At 39.5% G+C, this 21,620-nt stretch overlaps 1 protein-coding gene across 1 annotated transcript in view; it reads right to left on the minus strand.

Annotated features, from left to right (window-relative positions):
• LOC126253195 (myosin-11-like) overlaps nucleotides 1-20,001 on the minus strand; it is a 194,733-nt gene extending 174,732 nt beyond the window's left edge. Inside the window, exon 1 of the mRNA XM_049954361.1 lies at nucleotides 19,721-20,001. Coding sequence (XP_049810318.1) covers nucleotides 19,721-19,941 — 221 coding nt within the window. The 5' untranslated portion in view covers nucleotides 19,942-20,001. The remainder of the gene's footprint in view (nucleotides 1-19,720) is intronic.
• Nucleotides 20,002-21,620: the final 1,619 nt, after the last annotated feature.

Consider the following 21,620-nt stretch of genomic DNA (forward strand, 5'->3'; position numbering starts at 1 on the left):
GACTGGGCAGGTGTGTGAGACTGAGTCCCAATGACTGATCATGGCACCTGGTGGCCATAGTTGGGACTGGACAGTGGCACTGTGACACATAGAAATCATGCATCTCATACTCTGGACATTTATGCTATCAAGTTTGGTACTCATATGCTAATTAGTTTCCATGTTATAAAGTGTTAAATGGGGAAAGTTTAATTATAACCACCTGGTACAATATGAACAGCAAAGGTCTCAACACATTTCCCTGGGGCACACCCTAAGTTACTTCTACATCTGACAATGACTCTCCATCCAAGACAACATGCTGTGTCCTCCCTATCAAAAAGTCCTCAATCCAGTCACAAATTTCATTTGATACCCTATATGGTCATACTTTTGACAAAAATCATAGGAATGGCACTGAGTCAAATGCTTTTTGGATCTCAGTCAAAACACGAAAATTGGTTTACATTTTTCTTATGATATCATTAACATAATATACTCTACTGAATATGTATTTAATATACAACTAATAATTTTTGATAGAAAGTAACAAAATTTTAAAAATTAACAGTCCTAAATATTGCTCTCTCCTGCTCGAACTTTCAGGTTGTCCTTCACGAATTCTTCTACTGAATAGTAACATTTCTGCACTAGTTTCTCATATAAAGCTTTTTTCAGCATTTCAGTATTTATATTGAGCAATTTTCTTCCTTTCACTTTGCTACAAATTTTCATACCCATATGAGGTCTTTTCAAAAAATTCCAGAACTTTGTCCACAAAATTTTTCTACATTTATTTGTTACTTACTGTGCATCATCTCCTCTGAAATACTCTCCTCCATGATTGATACACCATTCCTAATGCCGTTTCCATTTCTGGAAGCAGTCTTGGTCCACCTCTGGCTGGATCACACAAAATGCTACCTGTGAATTTTCTTTTATCTAGTCCACCACTGCAAATCTTCATCCTTTTAAACGGATTTTCAACTTTGGAAATTAAAAAAAGTCTGCAGAGGCCAGATCTGGAGAGTGGGGAGGATAAGGCAGTACAGTGATATCATACACTCCTGGAAATTGAAATAAGAACACCGTGAATTCATTGTCCCAGGAAGGGGAAACTTTATTGACACATTCCTGGGGTCAGATACATCACATGATCACACTGACAGAACCACAGGCACATAGACACAGGCAACAGAGCATGCACAATGTCGGCACTAGTACAGTGTATATCCACCTTTCGCAGCAATGCAGGCTGCTATTCTCCCATTGAGACGATTGTAGAGATGCTGGATGTAGTCCTGTGGAACGGCTTGCCATGCCATTTCCACCTGGCGACTCAGTTGGACCAGCGTTCGTGCTGGACGTGAAGACCGCGTGAGACGACGCTTCATCCAGTCCCAAACATGCTCAATGGGGGACAGATCCGGAGATCTTGCTGGCCAGGGTAGTTGACTTACACCTTCTAGAGCACATTGGGTGGCACGGGATACATGCGGACGTGCATTGTCCTGTTGGAACAGCAAGTTCCCTTGCCGGTCTAGGAATGGTAGAACGATGGGTTCGATGACGGTTTGGATGTACCGTGCACTATTCAGTGTCCCCTCCACGATCACCAGTGGTGTACGGCCAGTGTAGGAGATCGTTCCCCACACCATGATGCCGGGTGTTGGCCCTGTGTGCCTCGGTCGATGCAGTCCTGATTGTGGCGCTCACCTGCACGGCGCCAAACACGCATACGACCATCATTGGCACCAAGGCAGAAGCGACTCTCATCGCTGAAGACGACACGTCTCCATTCGTCCCTCCATTCACGCCTGTCGCGACACCACTGGAGGCGGGCTGCACGATGTTGGGGCGTGAGCGGAAGACGGCCTAACGGTGTGCGGGACCGTAGCCCAGCTTCATGGAGACAGTTGCGAATGGTCCTCGCCAATACCCCAGGAGCAACAGTGTCCCTAATTTGCTGGGAAGTGGTGGTGCGGTCCCCTACGGCACTGCGTAGGATCCTACGGTCTTGGCGTGCATCCGTGCGTCGCTGCGGCCCGGTCCCAGGTCGACGGGCACGTGCACCTTCCGCCGACCACTGGCGACAACATCGATGTACTGTGGAGACCTCACGCCCCACGTGTTGAGCAATTCGGCGGTACGTCCACCCGGCCTCCCGCATGCCCACTATACGCCCTCGCTCAAAGTCCGTCAACTGCACATACGGTTCACGTCCACGCTGTCGCGGCATGCTACCAGTGTTAAAGACTGCGATGGAGCTCCGTATGCCACGGCAAACTGGCTGACACTGACGGCGGCGGTGCACAAATGCTGCGCAGCTAGCGCCATTCGACGGCCAACACCGCGGTTCCTGGTGTGTCCGCTGTGCCGTGCGTGTGATCATTGCTTGTACAGCCCTCTCGCAGTGTCCGGAGCAAGTATGGTGAGTCTGACACACCGGTGTCAATGTGTTCTTTTTTCCATTTCCAGGAGTGTATTTTGTGCAACAGTGATACATCAACAGGGACAAATGTGCAGGTGCATTATTGTGATAAAAGAGCCATGAACTGTCTCGCCACATTTCAGGCTGTTTTCTTCTCACTTATTTTTTTTGCAGGCATCACAACATGTTCCAATAGTACCATTAATTGACAGTGTGTCCCTGTGGCATTAATTAATGGTGAACAAATTCTTCAAAGTCAAATAAAACTAGCAACAAGGCTTTGACATTTGGCCTTACCTGACGAGCTTTTGTTGGTCTTTGAGAACCTTTCCCAACCCACTGAAGATTGAACCTTGGTCTCAGCATCATAACCAAAGACCCACAACTCATCACTAGTTATGATTCTCTCAAGGAACATCTCATTCTCATTTATGCAATCAAAAAGCTCTTCACATATTGCAAGGCAAAGGTCGTTCTGGCCTTGACTCATGAGCCGTGGGACGAACCTGGTGGCAACATGAGGCATTACAAGATGTTGTGTCATGATTTCATGACATGATCCAACTGAAATGTTCCATTCTTCTGCAATCTTTCAGTGAGCCTGCCTTTGATTGGCACGCATAATTTCACTGACGTTCCTGACATGAGCATAGTCCGGACACGTCAAAGGGTGTCCTGAATGAGGGTCATCTTTAACTTCCATTTTTAAAGCATGTGAACCATTTGTAACACCTGAGCACAGATCAAGCACTCATCACCGTAGGCTTTCTGTATCAGTAGGTGTGTGTCTGTAAAGGTTTTCTTGAGTTTCACACAAAATTTAATGCAAACACGTTGCTCCTCTAACTCTGCCATCTCGAAATTAGCTAACTGTGTGACACAATGTTCTACCCGATACAGCACTGAACAGCAACTAACAGACATACAGCAATGAAACTTCTGGCACTCACACATTAAACACAGGTGTTTGCAGGGATGCCAACCGCATTTCGCTCCAACACACCACTGGCACTACATTGCAAATGTTCCAGAATTTTTTGAATATATCTCGTTTAGTGTGGAGTTCGGGCAAAACGTTTTGAACCGAGGGATGGGCAGCATAAAATTATTTTGATTTGTGGTGTTGTAATCATATTGAAAATGATTTGCTGGTTGATTTCATCTTAAATCATGCAGGTCAACGGAGAATGTGTTATATCACTATTTCAAAGTCTGCTGAAAATGATATATGTTGAAGTTTCACATGATACCTCTCCAAAACTACAATATTTTGATTTTATGATGATTTATTAAAACACTACAGACCTCTATAAATGAGAGTATTTGTGAAAATGTCGTAACGAAATTTATTTTCAATAAATACTTTATTCCCAATACAATGAGACATGATTAATACATACACACCTCTAAGCTTTATTTCAATTTTTTTTTAGAAACTATGAAAATTTGTAATTTTTTGGAATTTCAAAATTATGTTTTGAAAGTATGAATAGTTAGGGAATGTTAACTGTCTTGAGAAATGATAAAGAGAAAGGACTGCTGTCAGCTATGACATTAATGCATGAAATTCTTAAACTTTCAGAATATTTGTACATAAAGATGAACAGAATCTGAAATTTTTTTGGTTATTTAGAAATTATTTTCTCCAAAACCCCCATCCTAAATGTTCTAAAAATTTCCTGGTGTATTAGTTGGTCATCGTACTTAGGGAATGTACAATCAGTGTGGACAATAGCTATCTATACAAAATGTGAGACAATTTTTAACTAGACATAGCTTTACTCACAAGCTCAAAAAATTGTGGTCACTTAACTATTTAAATTGAGTGCTGATTTTAAGTAAATGTCATGGAAACTGATATTCCTGAATCAAAATAATTACTTTACAGCATTATAAGTGAGTGGGAACACAATTCATAATTTTGCTCGAAAACATTTTATAACAAAAATGAGATACAGTATAGAATTTTACACCCATTTTTCTTTTTATGATACTATTCGCAAATTATTATTGTCTTCTATCATCATTTTACTTCTTCATGAGTTGCCTTGAATTAATTGTCTACAATGTAACAATCAACACAGTTCTGCTGAAAAGAGTTCATTCGTTTTTTTTTTTTTTTTTTTTTTTTTCACCTACTTCTCATTGAAATTGTATAACTGAGCTGAATTTGCACACGGACAAGTATGATCCAACAAGAGCAGTACTTGGGACATGGGAACTGCACACTCATCTTTTGATGATGGCCATTTGAAAGTAATGGCAAGATGATATGGTGTTATAACGGAGATGGTTATATCTTGCAGCTCATGAGACACACTTATTACTAGTCCCACCCACCACTGATTGTCATACACACAGGAAATAAAGTCTTCTGCTGTTTACTATAGTCTCTGCATTTTTCACAGAGTAACAGGCTGCATTTCGTGGAGGACCATTCTTGCAATGTATGTGACACTCCAGGAAGCAACCCAGTAATGACTTGATTGAATTCCCACCACAAGCTTCATAGCAGACCACTCTTCTCTCTTTTTTAAACAGAATTCCCTTAATGTACTTTCATTTAGAATTAAGAGTTTCAGGTTCGTTACTAATGTTGATATAGTGTGTACAAATCCAGTAGATCTCTTATAGCATCAACAGCTTCATGCTGAAGATTACATCTTGTTGCAAGATGTTTACAGAGACCTCTTACCCCATCACATGCACTTTTTCCATGACCTGTTGGTGCAACTATCCAGTTTTTGTCTTAATTCCTGTACTACAGTGTTGACCAAGATCATAAAGCTGAAAGTGGTTTTTAAAATGAGACACTACATCATTAGTCACATACACATGCTTAGGAATTGCATGGCCTCTAGATGCTATGTCATCAGTTATCGTACTGACAGCGTAGGATGCATGAGTACTGTCATGAATAATATCATCGCTGACAATAGCAAAACAGTGTGATGTTCCAAGGAAGTGAGCACCATGAGAATATTGATACCTGTGATAAGTGCCAGTGGTAACTTCGAATTTAGTTCAACAGACCAGTTCTCATCAAAGTTGAAATGAAGAAATGTGTCAGTATTCAGGGATGTGGCTGATTTTACTTCTACTATGGTCTGTCTCCGAATCTTCCGGATATGATGATGAGCTGTTCCTTTCATGACCCAATGTCTAACCTCTGTAACAAACTTCTCTGGCTCTATTGTCTTCTTCACCAACTCTCTTTCCTCCCACAATGCATAGGTTACATCATTGTCAATGCTTCAACAGCCATCACTTCAGCACCAGGACACAATGCACATTCCTGCAACATTTATCTTGTGGCTCTTGACATATACACAAAAGAATCAGGCCCATCTCTGTGTACTTTTCTGTGACATTGCTTATGGCAAAGCAAAGAGGTTTCAAATTAGTGCAGTAAACACATATGCACAGTTCCTGCACTGGCTGGTTTTTTACCTATTTTGGTCGTAAGGAGTAGAATTTTGTGAGACCAATTTTTAAACTTGTATTCTCCTTTTTCATTAGTAAATCTGCTTCTCTTATTGATTTTGTCATATATCTTTTAACCTTTTCACTATTTCCACTAACAGAGATACCATCAGCCTGGTTAGGACTTTGCCTGCTGCAATCTTTGTCATCACTTATGTAATATTCTAGAGCAACGGTAAGCATATCACCTTGCAATGCATGCCCACAGTAAGAATCTGGGCATGCCCAAATACCTTTCTCATTCTTTATATCATGAGCTTTTGAAATCAAATAATGTGATGCTGTGGGTACGTATTTCTGTATCTGTTGCTTTGAGTAGCTACCTGGTATCAGTGTCAGTGACTGTACCTTCTCAGTATAGTGGCTGCTGAGATAGCAGTATTTAGGTTTTGAAACAAAATATCACATTCATGCACATATCACTATCTTCAGGTTCAGCACCAAGTGCATTTACAGTATACACTTCACAAAGTTTTGATGACATTTGCTTGTGTAAAATTTGTTTCAATTTCTTCCACTTTTAATTACATACTGTATTTGTCTTGTGCTTCTTACCTTTCCTGGATGTTTAAGAGTGGGTATAGTATGCTAACATTCAATGCATCAACAACTTTACACCCAGGTATATAAACATCTGAAATGTCTTCAGTTTCACATTCAGGTGATGGTGATCGTTCAGGTGGGTTGTCATTAAATTTCTTCTTGTAGTGAGCATAGCAATTCCTGCACAATCGATGTCATGATAATACTGTTACTTGAGGATGAAGATATTTCTGGAATACCTCTGACAGATTTCGAATAACTGTGAAGTATTCTTCACTTTTGTTAATTAAACACCACCTTCTTGTATCTTTTTCATAGTCCATACACCCCCCTCACTCTTTCACTACTGTATTTACTCACTGACATTGAATGTAAAAAAAAGTTCAAACCAAACATAAAACTCGATGCAGAATGGTTTATGTGCAAGTTCTCACTCATTTGTTATAAACAGAAGAGCACTGGAAACAGTGTTGCCAACATGCATATTTTATACTAGAAATTCAGTGATGCAAAATATGCAAAATGTCAAAAAAATTTTAACACTTTACACAGAGAAATGTTGCCCACTCTGTTTGCACTGACTGCTAACATATTAACCAAACAATATTTTGGGTAATTCTCAAAAGTTTTCAGATAGGGGTTTTTGAGTAAGTAATTCATAAAAACTCATACTATTTTAGTAATAAATATTTACATAATACAGATAGCTGGAGCAGAGAAGATACTGTTTGTAATTATATTAGTAGTATCTGGTAATATGGCAGAAAAGATAGCATTCTGTAACTTTCCAAATCAGAAAAAAATGTAAGTGTAAAAATTAACCTAAATATCATATTTTCATCTTTTTTGCAAGTTAAAGGGAGCCCATAAGTGTGTGGGTGTCAGCTAAATTTTAACACACTAAGAGGGAGCTTTAACATAAAACATCTGCCACCTCTCCACTACTTTTGGTATATTAGTTGTACATATAAATATTTTGTTCTCTACTGTTTTCAGAGTTATTTCGAAGTAGCAAATTTCTAATTATGGTTTTCCAAAATTTTAATATTCGGCACATGCAGCAAGAGGTACCCCAAAATACAATTCCGCACCATATTACTAATTCGAAGTAGCTGTGATGTACTACTTTTCTTATGTCCATACTGCTACCGTTGTACAATATTTTCATCGCAAATGCTATGCTATTTAATTTATTTCCAAGGTACTGTATATGTGAGTCCCATGATTTTTAACCAGTTGCATTCTTAGGAATTTCAAACAGCTACCTTCCTGGAAATCCTGGTTTTTGCGATTGATTTGAACATAATTTAATCCTGCTTGTTTTGTTTTAAACTGCATTAACTGAATCTTTTACACACTTAATTTTAATCCATTTCAAGCAAACCAGGTATCTAATTTTTCTAAAGTATTTAACACAGTTTGAGGAATTTGGTCAGTGCTATTACTTTCGGTGATTACAGATGTGTCATCTGCAAATAAAACTGAGTGACAATATTACGTGGTAGATTATTTATGTAAAATAGAAACAGAATGGGATCAAAGACAGAACATTGTGGCATTCCTTGTGAAATAGTTTTCCATTCTAAAGTATAAGTTCCTCTCTCTGATGGTATAACCACTCTTTGTCTTCGATTGGTTAGGAAGGACTTAACCCTTCTAATACAGTAGCTCTAATTCTGTATTTTTCCAGTTTAAAGACTAACGAGGAGTGGTTCACACTACCAAAGGTTTTTGATAGGTCACAAAAAGTTGCTGTGGCATGCAGTAGGTTGTCTAGAGAGGAGCTAATTTTATATACAAAATGGTTTATAGCAGATATTGCGTGTTTTGCCTTTTTAAAATCCATACTGATTCTTTGAGATTATTTTAAATTTTTCAATGAAATTTTGAATTTGTTTTGTAACTACCTTTTCAAATATTTTTGATAGTGGTGGAAGAAGAGAGATTGTGCGATAGTTTCCCATATATTCTTTTGCGCCTTTTTTTGAATAGTGGCTTAACTACTGCATACTTAAGTGTGTCTAGAAAATAACTTTCTTGAAGGGACTAATTAATTATTGTAGATAGTGGCTGTGCAATTATTTTAGAGGCTGTTTTTAACACTTTTACAGGTAACCAATCCCATCCTGCTGTTTACTTTTTAGTGATAGTATCATATTTTCTATATCTTTTAACAGAAGTTGTGCTCTTTTACAGTAGTTTTGCTTAATGTACTGAAAAGTTCACCTTCAAATTGCTCAGTATTACAGTAATTTACCTTATCTGTGTAATTACCTACATTGATGTTCGATTTGTTTACATTTATAAAGAATTCATTAAAGAATTCAGAAATTTAAATTTGAGCAACGTTTACAACAGTTTTGTCCTATATCTTGATTTCAGAAATATCACCACCACTTGCTGTGGCACTTGTTTCAGCTTTGATCACTTGTTTTCACTACCCAAAATAAATCTATTATTTGCCACTTCTTTTGCTGCCTTAACAAATTTTGTTTTTAAGTTGTAATTTTTTACACTTGTAAAAAACTCATTTAGTTCTATACACAAACATGCTCATATATTATGCATATATGCTGGTGCATCAGCGGGATGATTGCCTCAATGCTCACATGATTTTGCCCAATTGGCATACCAATCCTGGTCTGTACAGCCTTAGAATAGAAACTTATACAAAAATTCTTTCCATCATAATAAAACTGTAGAGATTTTTGAATGGCTACTGGAATCACAGAAAAGCCAAAATTGGTCCATATGAAGTTTCTTGTATAATAGGTTAAGAAACCACATATTGTAGGCAAAGAACTTGTGTTACCTACCAGTGAGAGTAAGAATGAATGAAATTGTTCTGAACATACATACCACAGATGCTGGAAGAACAACAACTGTGATAATAGCTTGATTTCATATTAAAATTAAATCTGCAAGCAATGGCCCTACTCGTGTTACTGATTGTCTGATTCATCAAGAAGCTTTACTGGGTAAGAAAATTTTTGCAGATCTAAATGCTCAATTACAAAATGTAATTAAAATTATCAATCTGATTATATGTCAAGCATATAAAAGTCTTCTCTTCTCAAACTTATTTGATGAAATAGAATCAAATTTCAGTACAGTTTTACTGCATACAGAAGTGTGATGGATGCCATGAGGAGAGGCTTAGAAACTGATGGTGTTAAAAGATCAAATAATACTATCTTTGTCTAAAAGCAATTCTGAATAAGTCAATATCTTCCACACTACAAACTGGCTGTACAAATTATCGTCTCAGATATCATTAAAAAACTGAACGAGCTAAATATGTCTCTAGGAGAGTGGGAGTGGGGAGAATACGATATATTTACACTGAAACACGAAAACCAGGCTCTTACGATTAAATTAAATATCTGGGAGCATAAAGCAGAAAATAAAAAATATGAAATGTTTTCATGTACAGATAGCTTTATTCTTGATACTATATTTGATATTGATTTGGTTAAGCATATTATAATCAACAATTTGATATGAAAAAATAATTTTCAGATTTAATTTCTATCACAACCAAATTATAATTAGTTAGATTGCATTCAGAAACCTTTTGCTATTGGAAAGGAACATTTGAACCACCTGTTCCTAAAATCTCAAGAATGATTTGCAGAGCTGCCCTGTGACTCCAATTACAAATCTGAATTTTCAAGGAAAAACTTGGAACAGTTTTAGGTTCGGTGTTCAGAGAGAAGTTATGGTACTTTTGGGTTAAGCAGTTAATCATCATTTTCAACACTGGTGGCAATTAAAAATTTCTCAGTTCTTCACTACATCAAGGGACCATGAAAGGTGCAGTAATGAACTTTAAGCCACGATTTCAGCTGTTGTGTCAGAATAAGCAGTGATACCCATGGCATTAAAGGTACTTTTATCTCTTTCCAGCCTTCAGTGAAATGCACTTTGCTATATTCAAATTGTATGTGCTAAAATAATTAATAGCATTTTTTAAATCTGTTACCTACTTCTTTTTGTTCATTTCCATTATCTAACTCAAGTCTTTCTCTCTCTCTTTTCCAAATATTGTTCACGTGTAAAAATTTACTCAATAAGGGTTTCAACAAAGATGAACACTGGGATAGCATACACGCAGAACAGTTGGCTTTATATTCTGTTAGTACTAATCAAATGTATAACAGTGAGAGGGGGCCAGGGAAATTAGTTTGAAATGAAGTATCATTCTGAAGACATGCTTCTATTCTTCCAACTTACAGCTCTCAAAACTCCCATCAGGGAGGCAATACAAGCTAGGAAAGGATAAAAATTGCTGAGAATTCTAGATGTGAGGAGGAAGATGGTGTCAAAAAACCCCTGATAAACTGATAAATTAATAGTGAGCAGTGGGGAAGGGAGGGGGGCAGCACATCACAATAATGACTTCTTTCCTCTTGAGGCACCTATATACCAGCCATAAGCAGTAATTTAGCTGCACCTTTTGAACATCAATAATTCATATGGGATAATGTTCTTGTAATCAACATATTTTGAAATAGTAATTATTTTAAAATTTGTCTTTTGTAAACCACACTAAAATTCAGTTTCAATGCTAGGTTAAAAACACAGAATTTCTTGAGATGGGAAACATTCCACGTGGGAAAAATATGTCTAAAAACAAAGATGATGTAACTTACCAAACGAAAGTGTTGGTATGTTAATAGACACACACACACACACACACACACACACACACACACACACACACACACACACACACAATTCAAGCTTTCGCAACCAACGGTTGCTTCATCAGGAAAGAGGGAAGGAGAGGGAAAGATGGAAGGATGTGGGTTTTAAGGGAGAGGGTAAGGAGTCATTCCAATCCCAGGAGAGGAAAGACTTACCTTAGGGGGAAAAAAGGACAGGTATACACGCACACGCACACGCACACGCACACACAGACATTTGTAAAGGCAAAGAGTTTGGGCAGAGATGTCAGTCGAGGCGGAAGTACAGAGGGAAAGATGTTGTTGAATGACAGGTGAGGTATGAGTGGCAGTAACTTGAAATTACCGGAGGTTGAGGCCTGGTGGGTAACAGGAAGAGAGGATATATTGAAGGGCAAGTTCCTTTTGTGACGGCCTTCGTAGCGACAACACTTCGCTGTAAAAACGGCCTACGAAGTCACCGCCACACTTTTAATAGCGGGCCGACCGGTCCGCTGGAACAGTGAACAGAAAGATGAAAACCCAAACACTCGGATTAAATGAAAGTCGGTACTTATCTTTATTAACGACGATACAGAACACAGTGGTGAACATGGTCTACAGAAATCTGTTTAGTTCGAGTCGGAGCAGCTTGGTCAGCGTCGGCTGACGACAAACAACAACTCTGCTGCGATGAACACACAACTGACTAGCAGGTACACAATTCGGTGGCGAGTATACAACTGAGCGGCGAATCCAGAACTGTCCTAGCGCTCGCAACTCCAGCGGTTAAGAAGCCAGAAGCCAGCGGTGGCGCACGCAGACTTGCGGCAATTTCCTGTATCGCTGGTGCTGCTTATGCGGACGGCGTCCGGACTTTGATGCTGCCAACCTTTTTGGCAGCGGGCTCGGTTGGCATTACTGGCTAGGATATAACAGTTCCCATCTCCGGAGTTCTGATAGGTTGGTGTTAGTGGGAAGTATCCAGATAACCCGGACGGTGTAACACTGTGCCAAGATGTGCTGGCCATGCACCAAGGCATGTTTAGCCACAGGGTGATCCTCATTACCAACAAACACTGTCTGCCTGTATCCATTCATGCGAATGGACAGTTGTTGCTGGTCATTCCCACATAGAAAGCTTCACAGTGTAGGCAGGTCAATTGGTAAATCACATGGGTGCTTTCGCACGTGGCTCTGCCTTTGTTCGTGTACACCTTCCGGGTTACAGGACTGGAGTAGGTGGTGGTGGGAGGGTGCATGGGACAGGTTTTACACCGGGGGCGGTTACAAGGGTAGGAGCCAGAGGGTAGGGAGTGTGGTTTGGGGATTTCATAGGGATGAACCAAGAGGTTACGAAGGTTAGGTGGACGGCAGAAAGACACTCTTGGTGGAGTGGGGAGGAATTCATGAAGGATGGACCTCATTTCAGGGCAGGATTTGAGGTAGTCGTATCCCTGCTGGAGAGCCACATTCAGAGTCTGATCCAATCCTGGAAAGTATCCTGTCAGAAATGGGGCACTTTTGGGGTTATTCTGTGGGAGGTTCTGGGTTTGAGGGGATGAGGAAGTGGCTCTGGTTATTTGTTTCTGTACCAGGTCGGGAGGGTAGTTGCGGGATGCGAAAGCTGTTTTCAGGTGGTTGGTGTAATGATTCAGGGATTCAGCACTTGAGCAGATTTGTTTGCCACGAAGACCTAGGCTGTAGGGAATGGACCGTTTGATATGGAATGTGTGGCAGCTGTCATAATGGAGGTACTGTTGCTTGTTGGTGGGTTTGATGTGGACGGATGTGTGAAGTTGGCCATTGGACAGATGGAGGTCAACGTCAAGGAAAGTGGCATGGGATTTGGAGTAGGACCAGGTGAATCTGATGGAACCAAAGTAATTGAGGTTGGAGAGGAAATTCTGGAGTTCTTCTTCACTGTGAGTCCAGATCATGAAGACGTCATCAATAAATCTGTACCAAACTTTGGGTTGGCAGGCCTGGGTAACCAAGAAGGCTTCCTCTAGCACTCACTCCGTCTTCAGGCCACAAGTGGCCCATCGGGACCATCCAACCGCCGTGTCATCCTCAGTTGAGGATGCGGATAGGAGGGGCGTGTGGTCAGTACACCGCTCTCCCGGTCGTTTTGATTGTTTTCTTTGACCGGAGCCACTATTATTCGGTCGAATAGCTCCTCATTGGCATCATGAAGCTGAGTGCACCCCGAAAAATGGCAACAACGCATGGTGGCCCAGATGGTCACCCATCCAAGTGCCGGCCACGCCCGACAGCACTTAACTTCAGTGATCTCACGGGAACCGGTGTATCCACTGCGGCAAGGCCGTTAAGGCTTCCTCTAAGCGACCCATAAATAGTTTGGTGTATGAGGGGGCCATTCTGGTACCCATGGCTGTTCCCTTTAATTGTTGGTATGTCTGGCTTTCAAAAGTGAAGAAGTTGTGAGTCAGGATGAAGCTGGCTAAGGTAATGAGGAAAGAGGTTTTAGGTAGGGTGGCAGGCGATCGGCTTGAAAGGAAGTGCTCCATCGCAGTGAGGCACTGGACGTGCAGAATATTTGTGTATAAGTGGCACCAATGTTTACAAGGATGGTTTCCGGGGTTAACAGATTGGGTAGGGATTCCAGGTGTTTGAGAAAGTGGTTGGTGTCTTTGATGAAGGATGGGAGACTGCATGTAATGGGTTGAAGGCGTTGATCTACGTAGGCCGAGATACGTTCTGTGGGGGCTTGGTAACCAGCTACAATGGGGTGGCCAGGATGATTGGGTTTGTGAATTTTAGGAAGTAGGTAGAAGGTAGGGGTGCAGGGTGTCGGTGGGGTCAGGAGGTTGATGGAGTCAGGTGAAGGGTTTTGTAGGGGGCCTAAGGTTCTGAGGATTCCTTGTAGCTCCGCCTGGACATCAGGAGTGGGATTACCTTGGCAAACTTTGTATGTAGTGTTGTCTGAAAACTGATGCAGAAACTCCTGGAAGATTTGGAGAGGGTGATTTTGAGGAAGAGGAGGTGGATCCCGCTGTGACGGAGGATGTAACTGTTCCAGGCAGGGTTCAATTTGGATAGTAACTTGGGGAGTTGGATCATTAGGAGTAGGATTAGGATTATTTTTCTTCGTGGCAAAGTGATATTTCCAGCAGAGAGTACGAGTGTAGGACAGTAAATCTTTGACGAGGGCTGTTTGGTTGAATCTGGGAGTGGGGCAGAAGGTGAGGCCTTTGGATAGGACAGAGGTTTCGGATTTGGAGAGAGGTTTGGAGGAAAGGTTAACTACTACTAATCAACACAATCTGGAACCACAACACCCTAAACCAGTCCACCTAACCTCTTGGTTCATCCCTATGAAATCCCCAAAACATCTTCCCTACCCTCTGGCTCCTACCCTTGTAACCACCCCCAGTGTAAAACCTGTCCCATGCACCCTCCCACCACCACCTACTCAAGTCCTGTAACCCAGAAGGTGTAAACGATCAAAGGCAGAGCCACGTGTGAAAGCACCCATGTGATTTACCAACTGACCTGCCTACACTGTGAAGCTTTCTATGTGGGAATGACCAGCAACAAACTGTTCATTCACATGAATGGACACAGGTAGACAGTGTTTGTTGGTAATGAGGATCACCCTGTGGCTAAACATGCCTTGGTGCAGGCCAGCACATCTTGGCACAGTGTTACACCGTCCGGGTCATCTAGATACTTCCCACTAACACCAACCTGTCACAACTCCGGAGATGGGAACTTACCCTTCAGTATATCCTCTCTTCCCGTTACCCACCAGGCCTCAACCTCTGGTAATTTCAAGTTGCCGCCGCTCATACCTCATCTGTCTTTCAACAACATCTTTGCCTCTGTACTTCTGCCTCGACTGACATCTCTGCCCAAACTCTTTGCCTTTACAAATGTCTGATTTTGTGTGTGTGTGTGTGTGTGTGTGTGTGTGTGTGTGTGTGTGTGTGTGTGTGTGTCGCTCGCGCGAGTGTATACCTGTTCTTTTTCCCCCCTGAGGTAAGTCTTTCTGCTCCCGGGATTGGAATGACTCCTTACCCTTTCCCTTAAAACCCACATCCTTTCGTCTTTCCCTCTCCTTCCCTCTTTCCTGATGAAGCAGGTGCTGGAAAGCTTGACCAAAGTACAGAGGTGGCCACTTCTTGCAGAAACACTGCTTCCCTCACATTCATTAACATGCACAAACCATACCAGATCTCCACAGATTATGCATGTACAGAACTCCCTAAAACTATTAATAAAATTTAACTGTATGTTGGTGAGTGTCATTTGTTGATACTTTAAACATTGTGCAACACGTCACTTCATGGAAGTGATATCTTACATCTCATATCCCTGTCCTTTGATGAAAGATGTCGCCCTAAATATGTAACTTTCTTAACAGAATAAAAGATATTATTTCCCGCAAACTCTCTGTAGAATTACACCAGACACATTAATCCATCATTTCTATCAGCTATTTAATTCCTTCAACTTCAAATCAATAAAACTTCAAATCATGAACATAATTCATTTATACCAAGTACTCATTCAGTTAAGTTCATTCTAAGCCCTTTTCACTGTGTTCCCTATTGTGAATGCCAGCACTTCATTTACAATCAATAACCACACCTTTGTCACAGGTCACATTTGAGGTATTTCTCCTATCTATTACTTAAATTATAGTTACGGCAATGATTCCAGCATGCAACCATTGCATACCATTGCTATGTTTTAAGCTGTGTTTTAACTAAATTTACAGAAAAATGTCCAAACTATTTGCTTTTTTAGATTTATAAACAACCAATAAGTAGCATTTCAATTTGGTTAAATGAGGGTTCTATCAATATCACTGCTATACATTAGAGTACACACATGAGAAAAATTGTGTGTTGCCTATTCAGGTTTAAAGAGACCATCACTATCTTGCTGCACTGATTTAACCCAGTTGTATACATAGGCCATTTATATTTATTTTAAATGAATTTTGCAATACAGTATCTGGTGAAGTACATGCTGTGAGACAATCACAAGCCCATATTATTAATGGCAAAGCTCTGAGATCTACTTTCTACTTTCATTTTTGTATGGACACATCTATTTCATTAATCCACATGATCCAGCTATGTCTCATGATATTTCATTATTTTGGGAACTCTTCACTAATGAGAGAACAAAATTCACTACCATTCCTTCTAAGAACTGTTTGGACACTCCTCAATCATTTACAATCCTGACAGTGCTAGTGTTCCTCTCAAAATTTATCTCCAAAACACAGTATAGGTCATCCCTTCTACAGGTCTACCTAACCTTTTCCTGCGACATATGATTCACACTTTTTTTTTGTGTCGTCATCAGTTTTCTGAATAGCTTGATGTGGTCCACCACAAATTCCTCTATTGTGCCAACATCTTGATCTCAGAGTAGCACTTGCAGCTTACATCCTCAGTTATTAGTTGGATGTATTCCAAACTCTGTCTTCCTCAACAATTTTTACCCTCTACAGCTTCCTCCAGAACCATGGAAGTTATTCCACGATACCTTTACAGTTGTCCTACCATCCTGTTCCTCCTTTTTGTCAGTGTTTTCCATATGTTCCTTTCATCACCAATCCTGCAGAGAACCTCCTCATTGTTTGCCTTATCAGTCTTCCTGGTTTACAACATTCTTCTGTAGCACCACATCTCAGATGCTTCAGTTCTCTTCTTTTTCAGTTTTTCCGCAGTCTATATTTCACAACCTACAATTCTCTGCTACAAACATACATTCTCAGAAATTTCTTCCTCAGATTGGCTTATGGTTGATACCAGTAGACTTCTCTTGGCCAGGAAAGCCATTTTTGCCAGTGCTAGTCTGCTTTTTATGTCCTCCTTGCTCTGTCCGTCACGGGTTATGTTGCTGCCGAGGTAGCAGAATTCCTTACTTCATCTGTTTTGTGATCACCAGTCCTAAAATAAAGGTTTCCCCCCATTATTACTTCTGCTACTTCTCGTTATTTTTATCTTTCTTTGATTTACTCTCCATCCGTATTCTGTAATCATTAGACTATTCATTTCATTCAACAAAGCCTGTAATTATTTTCACTTTCACTGAGAATAGCAACGTCATCAGTGAATCTTATCATTGACATCCTTTCACCTTGAATTTTAATTCCACTCTTGAAACTTCTATTTTATTTCCAGTATTGCTTCTTTGATGTATAGATTGAACAGCAGCGGTGGAAGACTACATTTCTGTCTTGCAACCTTTCTAATCCAAGCACTTCGTTCTCAGTCTTCCGCACTTATTGTTCCCTCTTGGCTCTTGTACATATTGTATATTACCTATCTTTCTCTAAAGTATATCCTTATTTTTCTCAGAATTTCGAACATCTTGCACCATTTTACATTGTCGAACACTTTTTCCAGGTCGACCAATCCTATGAACATGTCTTGATTTTTCTTCGGCATTGCTTCCATTATCATCTGCCTTGTCACCTTTCCTAAAGCCAAGCTGAGCATCATATAACAGATCCTCAATTTTCTTTTCCATTCTTCTGTATATTATTCTTGTCAGCAACTTGGATGCATTTGCTGTTAAGCCGATTGTGAAACAATTCTCACACTTGTTGGCTCTTGCAATCTTGAGAACTGTGTTGATGATGTTTCTCAGAGAGTCAGATGGTAATATCACCAGACTCATACATTCTACTCAACATTGTGAATACGTAGTCATTTTTTTGTCACTTTCCCCGATGATTTTAGAAATTCTGATGGAATGTTATCTATCCCTTCTGCCATATTTGCTCTTAAGTCTTACAAAGCTCTTTTATATTCTAATTCTAATACTGGATCCCCTATCTGTTCTATATTACCTCTTGTTTCTTCTTCTGTCACATCATCAGACAAGTCTCCCCTCATAGAGGCCTTCAATGTACTCTTTCCACCTATCCAGTCTCTCCTCTGCATTTAAAACTACAGCAATAAAAAATAAGTTTGAAGAAATTTCTCCATTCAGGTATGACTTCACCTGATCCATTGAAGCTATTTACAAATGGCGGGGTACTTTCTCCTTTATACTGCAAAAGCTCCAACCCCTATTCCTCTGTTAATGTTCTGAGTGGATAGCCATACCATCGTATGTTAATTGCCTGATTGGCTGTTGCATCCTCTTCGTATTCTTAGACAAACAGCAAGCATTTTGTCTGTATGTAAGCATGACGTAACTAATTCTAGGGAATGTATGCATTTCCCATCTCTTCCCCTGAGCAAAGTGACACCACCTAACATGCAGTGCATTACCTTGACACAATTTTCTACAATATTCATGCCTTTGATGCCTAAAATCCGAGCAGTCTGGTGCCTTCGAGCAGATGGCCTACTACTGGCTAATTCCAGTTGACTCCAGGACATTACCTGGGGATCTTTGATTCGCAGACTGCACCTGACGACACCTCGCTTCTGACTTACTACCACCAGCTGTTGGCATTCGATGATTCCATGTACCTCTGCTGTCAATGAGCCTCTTTTGCAGCTGCAACCACAATGCCACAGACACAAGTGACTCTGACCATTGGCGTCCGTGCACAGTCACTCGTGTTGTGGTGATTTGGGTGCCGTTGCCTGAAGGCATTGGCCACTATCGAGACAATGTCTTTGGCTGCTCAATGAATTTTGTTAAATAAATCTGTTGTTTTTACACTGTCCATATGATCCCAGGATGGCCAAGGAGCTGGTTCTCCATGCTCACCACCCTGTCTACCATCCTGCAGTGTCATCAAGACCTTCTACGAGGTATGTAACACTTGGACCACCCTGAACCCTTCAAAAACCACATCGCTAAATGCTCTCCTTCATGATAGGATTTACAGAATATGACATGCAAATTAATCAGTCAATGACATTAACACAAAAATATTCAGTTACTCTCATTATTATTTGGATATTAGAAAGATAAAGCAAAATAAAAACCAATAAGATACAACATGACGGGAGATGTTCATCAGGGCTGATAAACTGTCTCCTTTAAACCTCAGTATTTAAGTCACACAGTGTCATGTAAAAGGGATAGTAATCTCTCAGACAATGTTTGACACAGCTCGACAATGATTCACAATGGTCAGTATAGCTCAACAGCACTTAATTGTTTTCCTAAGAAAGTATTTCAGGAAATACTGACCAGATCACACATCCAGAGTGGGTCCACACACTTGTTGTTATCCTGTAATTCTAATAATTTATGTAACACAGCTTGTTATGAAAATGCTAAAACTTACATGTCACTTGCTTGATTTTTTCATGATGGTAATATTTTAACAAACAGTAGAGTACAACAAAAGATATATAGTGAGTTCATACCACAAAAAGATAAGACAGATTACAGATCCTTACAGGGAATTAAATGTTGGAAATATAATAAGTCTGAGCTAGTTATTCTGGTTGCATAATAAAGAATAACAGAAATTCCTCCAAACATCATTTCAGAAAACAGTACATACAGGGCCAAAAAATCTGTTCCATGTTCAGTTTCATATTTCTCTCAACTAAAGTACGAGTACCTTCCACCATATCATTTTTCTGCACCCTCTCACACCCTTAACCTTTCTCAAAAACAAATTTTAATTTAAAATGAGTGTTGATTCATTATTTAAAGTTCTCACTTTTCTTTGAGTTCCTCTTGATGCTTCACTTCATTAGCATATTCCTGAGACACTTCTTCACAATTCATTTGCTGTTGTAATAGACTTTTCCTTTGTCTTTCTACTAATTCTTCAAGTTCTTGTAATTTTTGTTTCATTTGCTTGAACTGCAAATCCTTTTTCACTTGCCATTGTATTATTTTACTTGATTCTCTTTTAAGTTTCTCTTGAAATGTTTCCATGTTCTCAAAAATGCTAAATGCAAGCACTCAAAGTTTTACAGGTATCTTGCAACTGTCACAAAATCACTGAAATGGAAATAGGACAATAACTGAATGCATTTGGCAAAAACAATGTATCCGAGTAAATGCACAATACTAAGGAAGTATGCTATTGGGATGATTAAGAAATAGTAAGTGAAGAGATAATAAGATAATCACAAATGGCAGAAGTCATTATACAGTGCTGCAGCCGAAGTTTTGGGGGAGAGGAGAATGACAATTTTCCCACTCCCTTTATTTCTTTGTAACGGCCAATGAAAATCTCTTACCTTGGTCCATGGCTGTAAATATGTTTGTCACAGGGTAATTTCAAATTAGCTACCAATTAAACACCCAGTTCAAAAATTATTGAGAATTTTATGACTGGATTAAACATGACATGTATGAAAATTGATAATGCAAATGATGTTCAATCCCCTTATGACAGCAGCTACCAGATAAGTAATATTAGATGCACATCATTGGTTACTGAAGTCAATGCATTCTTCATAATAATACTTGTAGTCCAAGATAAAGAGAAAAAAATGAACCATTAATCTAATCAGACTCACTAGATTTAGCTAGACAAAGGTTCCCAAAATCTCCACCTGACAGAAAACTGAGAATTCTGGTATTTTGATGGAACACCTTGTTTATTTTGAAGGTCAATAAAACTAACAAAATTTTCTAGAATGAGAAAAACCTGTTTTATTTAGCAGGTATTTCAGTTTTATGTCATAACTAATCACAAGGAACTCACAATAAAATTTTTAAAATATAAAAAGAAGTCAAGAGAGAAAACCCGTGTTATCAATAGTTTTTTGTCGAGTAAACATAGAAATCATAATAAATCTTTATTTTTTAAAAGAAAGTCAAAAAAGAAATTTTTTGAGCACTTACTTCCTGTGGAACACAAGTGTTATATATGCTACTGGCAGACACCAGTTTTACCAACTCCGCTCTTGAAGAGATCACAAAAACAATTAGGTCACTAAACAGCAGTAAATCTCCAGATTATGACAGCATTTCAACTAAAATCTTGTGCTGACTTGGTAGCACCTATATTGAGTTGCCTTCGTAATAAGTCTATGAGCAAAGGTATTTTCCAAAATACTGAAATAAGCAATAGTAAAAAGCTTGGACATAGCCAAACGAATAAATTATTGATTCCACATTTCAAAAATATTTCATAAGGTAGCTTATAATGGAATACTGATCACTCTTCTGACAATAAACTTCTAATAACTGCTCAGCTGAGCTTCCACAAAGGATTCTCAACAGAGATAGCAATATACTGTCTCATAAACTCAGTTTGGTTGGAACAAAATAAGAGAAATTATTCTGTTTGCATTTGTGTAACTTGCCATGGACTTTGACTGTCTAATTCATAAAATTACATTTACAAAACTCAAACATTATGTTGTGAAAGTAAGACTTCTTGCATGGAGGGGGTCATATCCTAGCAACAGGAAACATAAGGCCATATTAACAAATGATATGGGGAGAAAAAAACTAAAGTTTTTTATTCCAGTCTTTGATCACAATATGAATTCTTTAGACGATGACTGCTTCAGTTTACAGAGCCCTTTGACTCTGTAGTAAGCCAGACATGGCACTAGTTTCACCAACTGCGACAGGGTCGTGTATACAAACTGTGATCC

Source organism: Schistocerca nitens, chromosome 4 (assembly GCF_023898315.1).
Source record: "Schistocerca nitens isolate TAMUIC-IGC-003100 chromosome 4, iqSchNite1.1, whole genome shotgun sequence".
NCBI lineage: Eukaryota > Metazoa > Arthropoda > Insecta > Orthoptera > Acrididae > Schistocerca > Schistocerca nitens.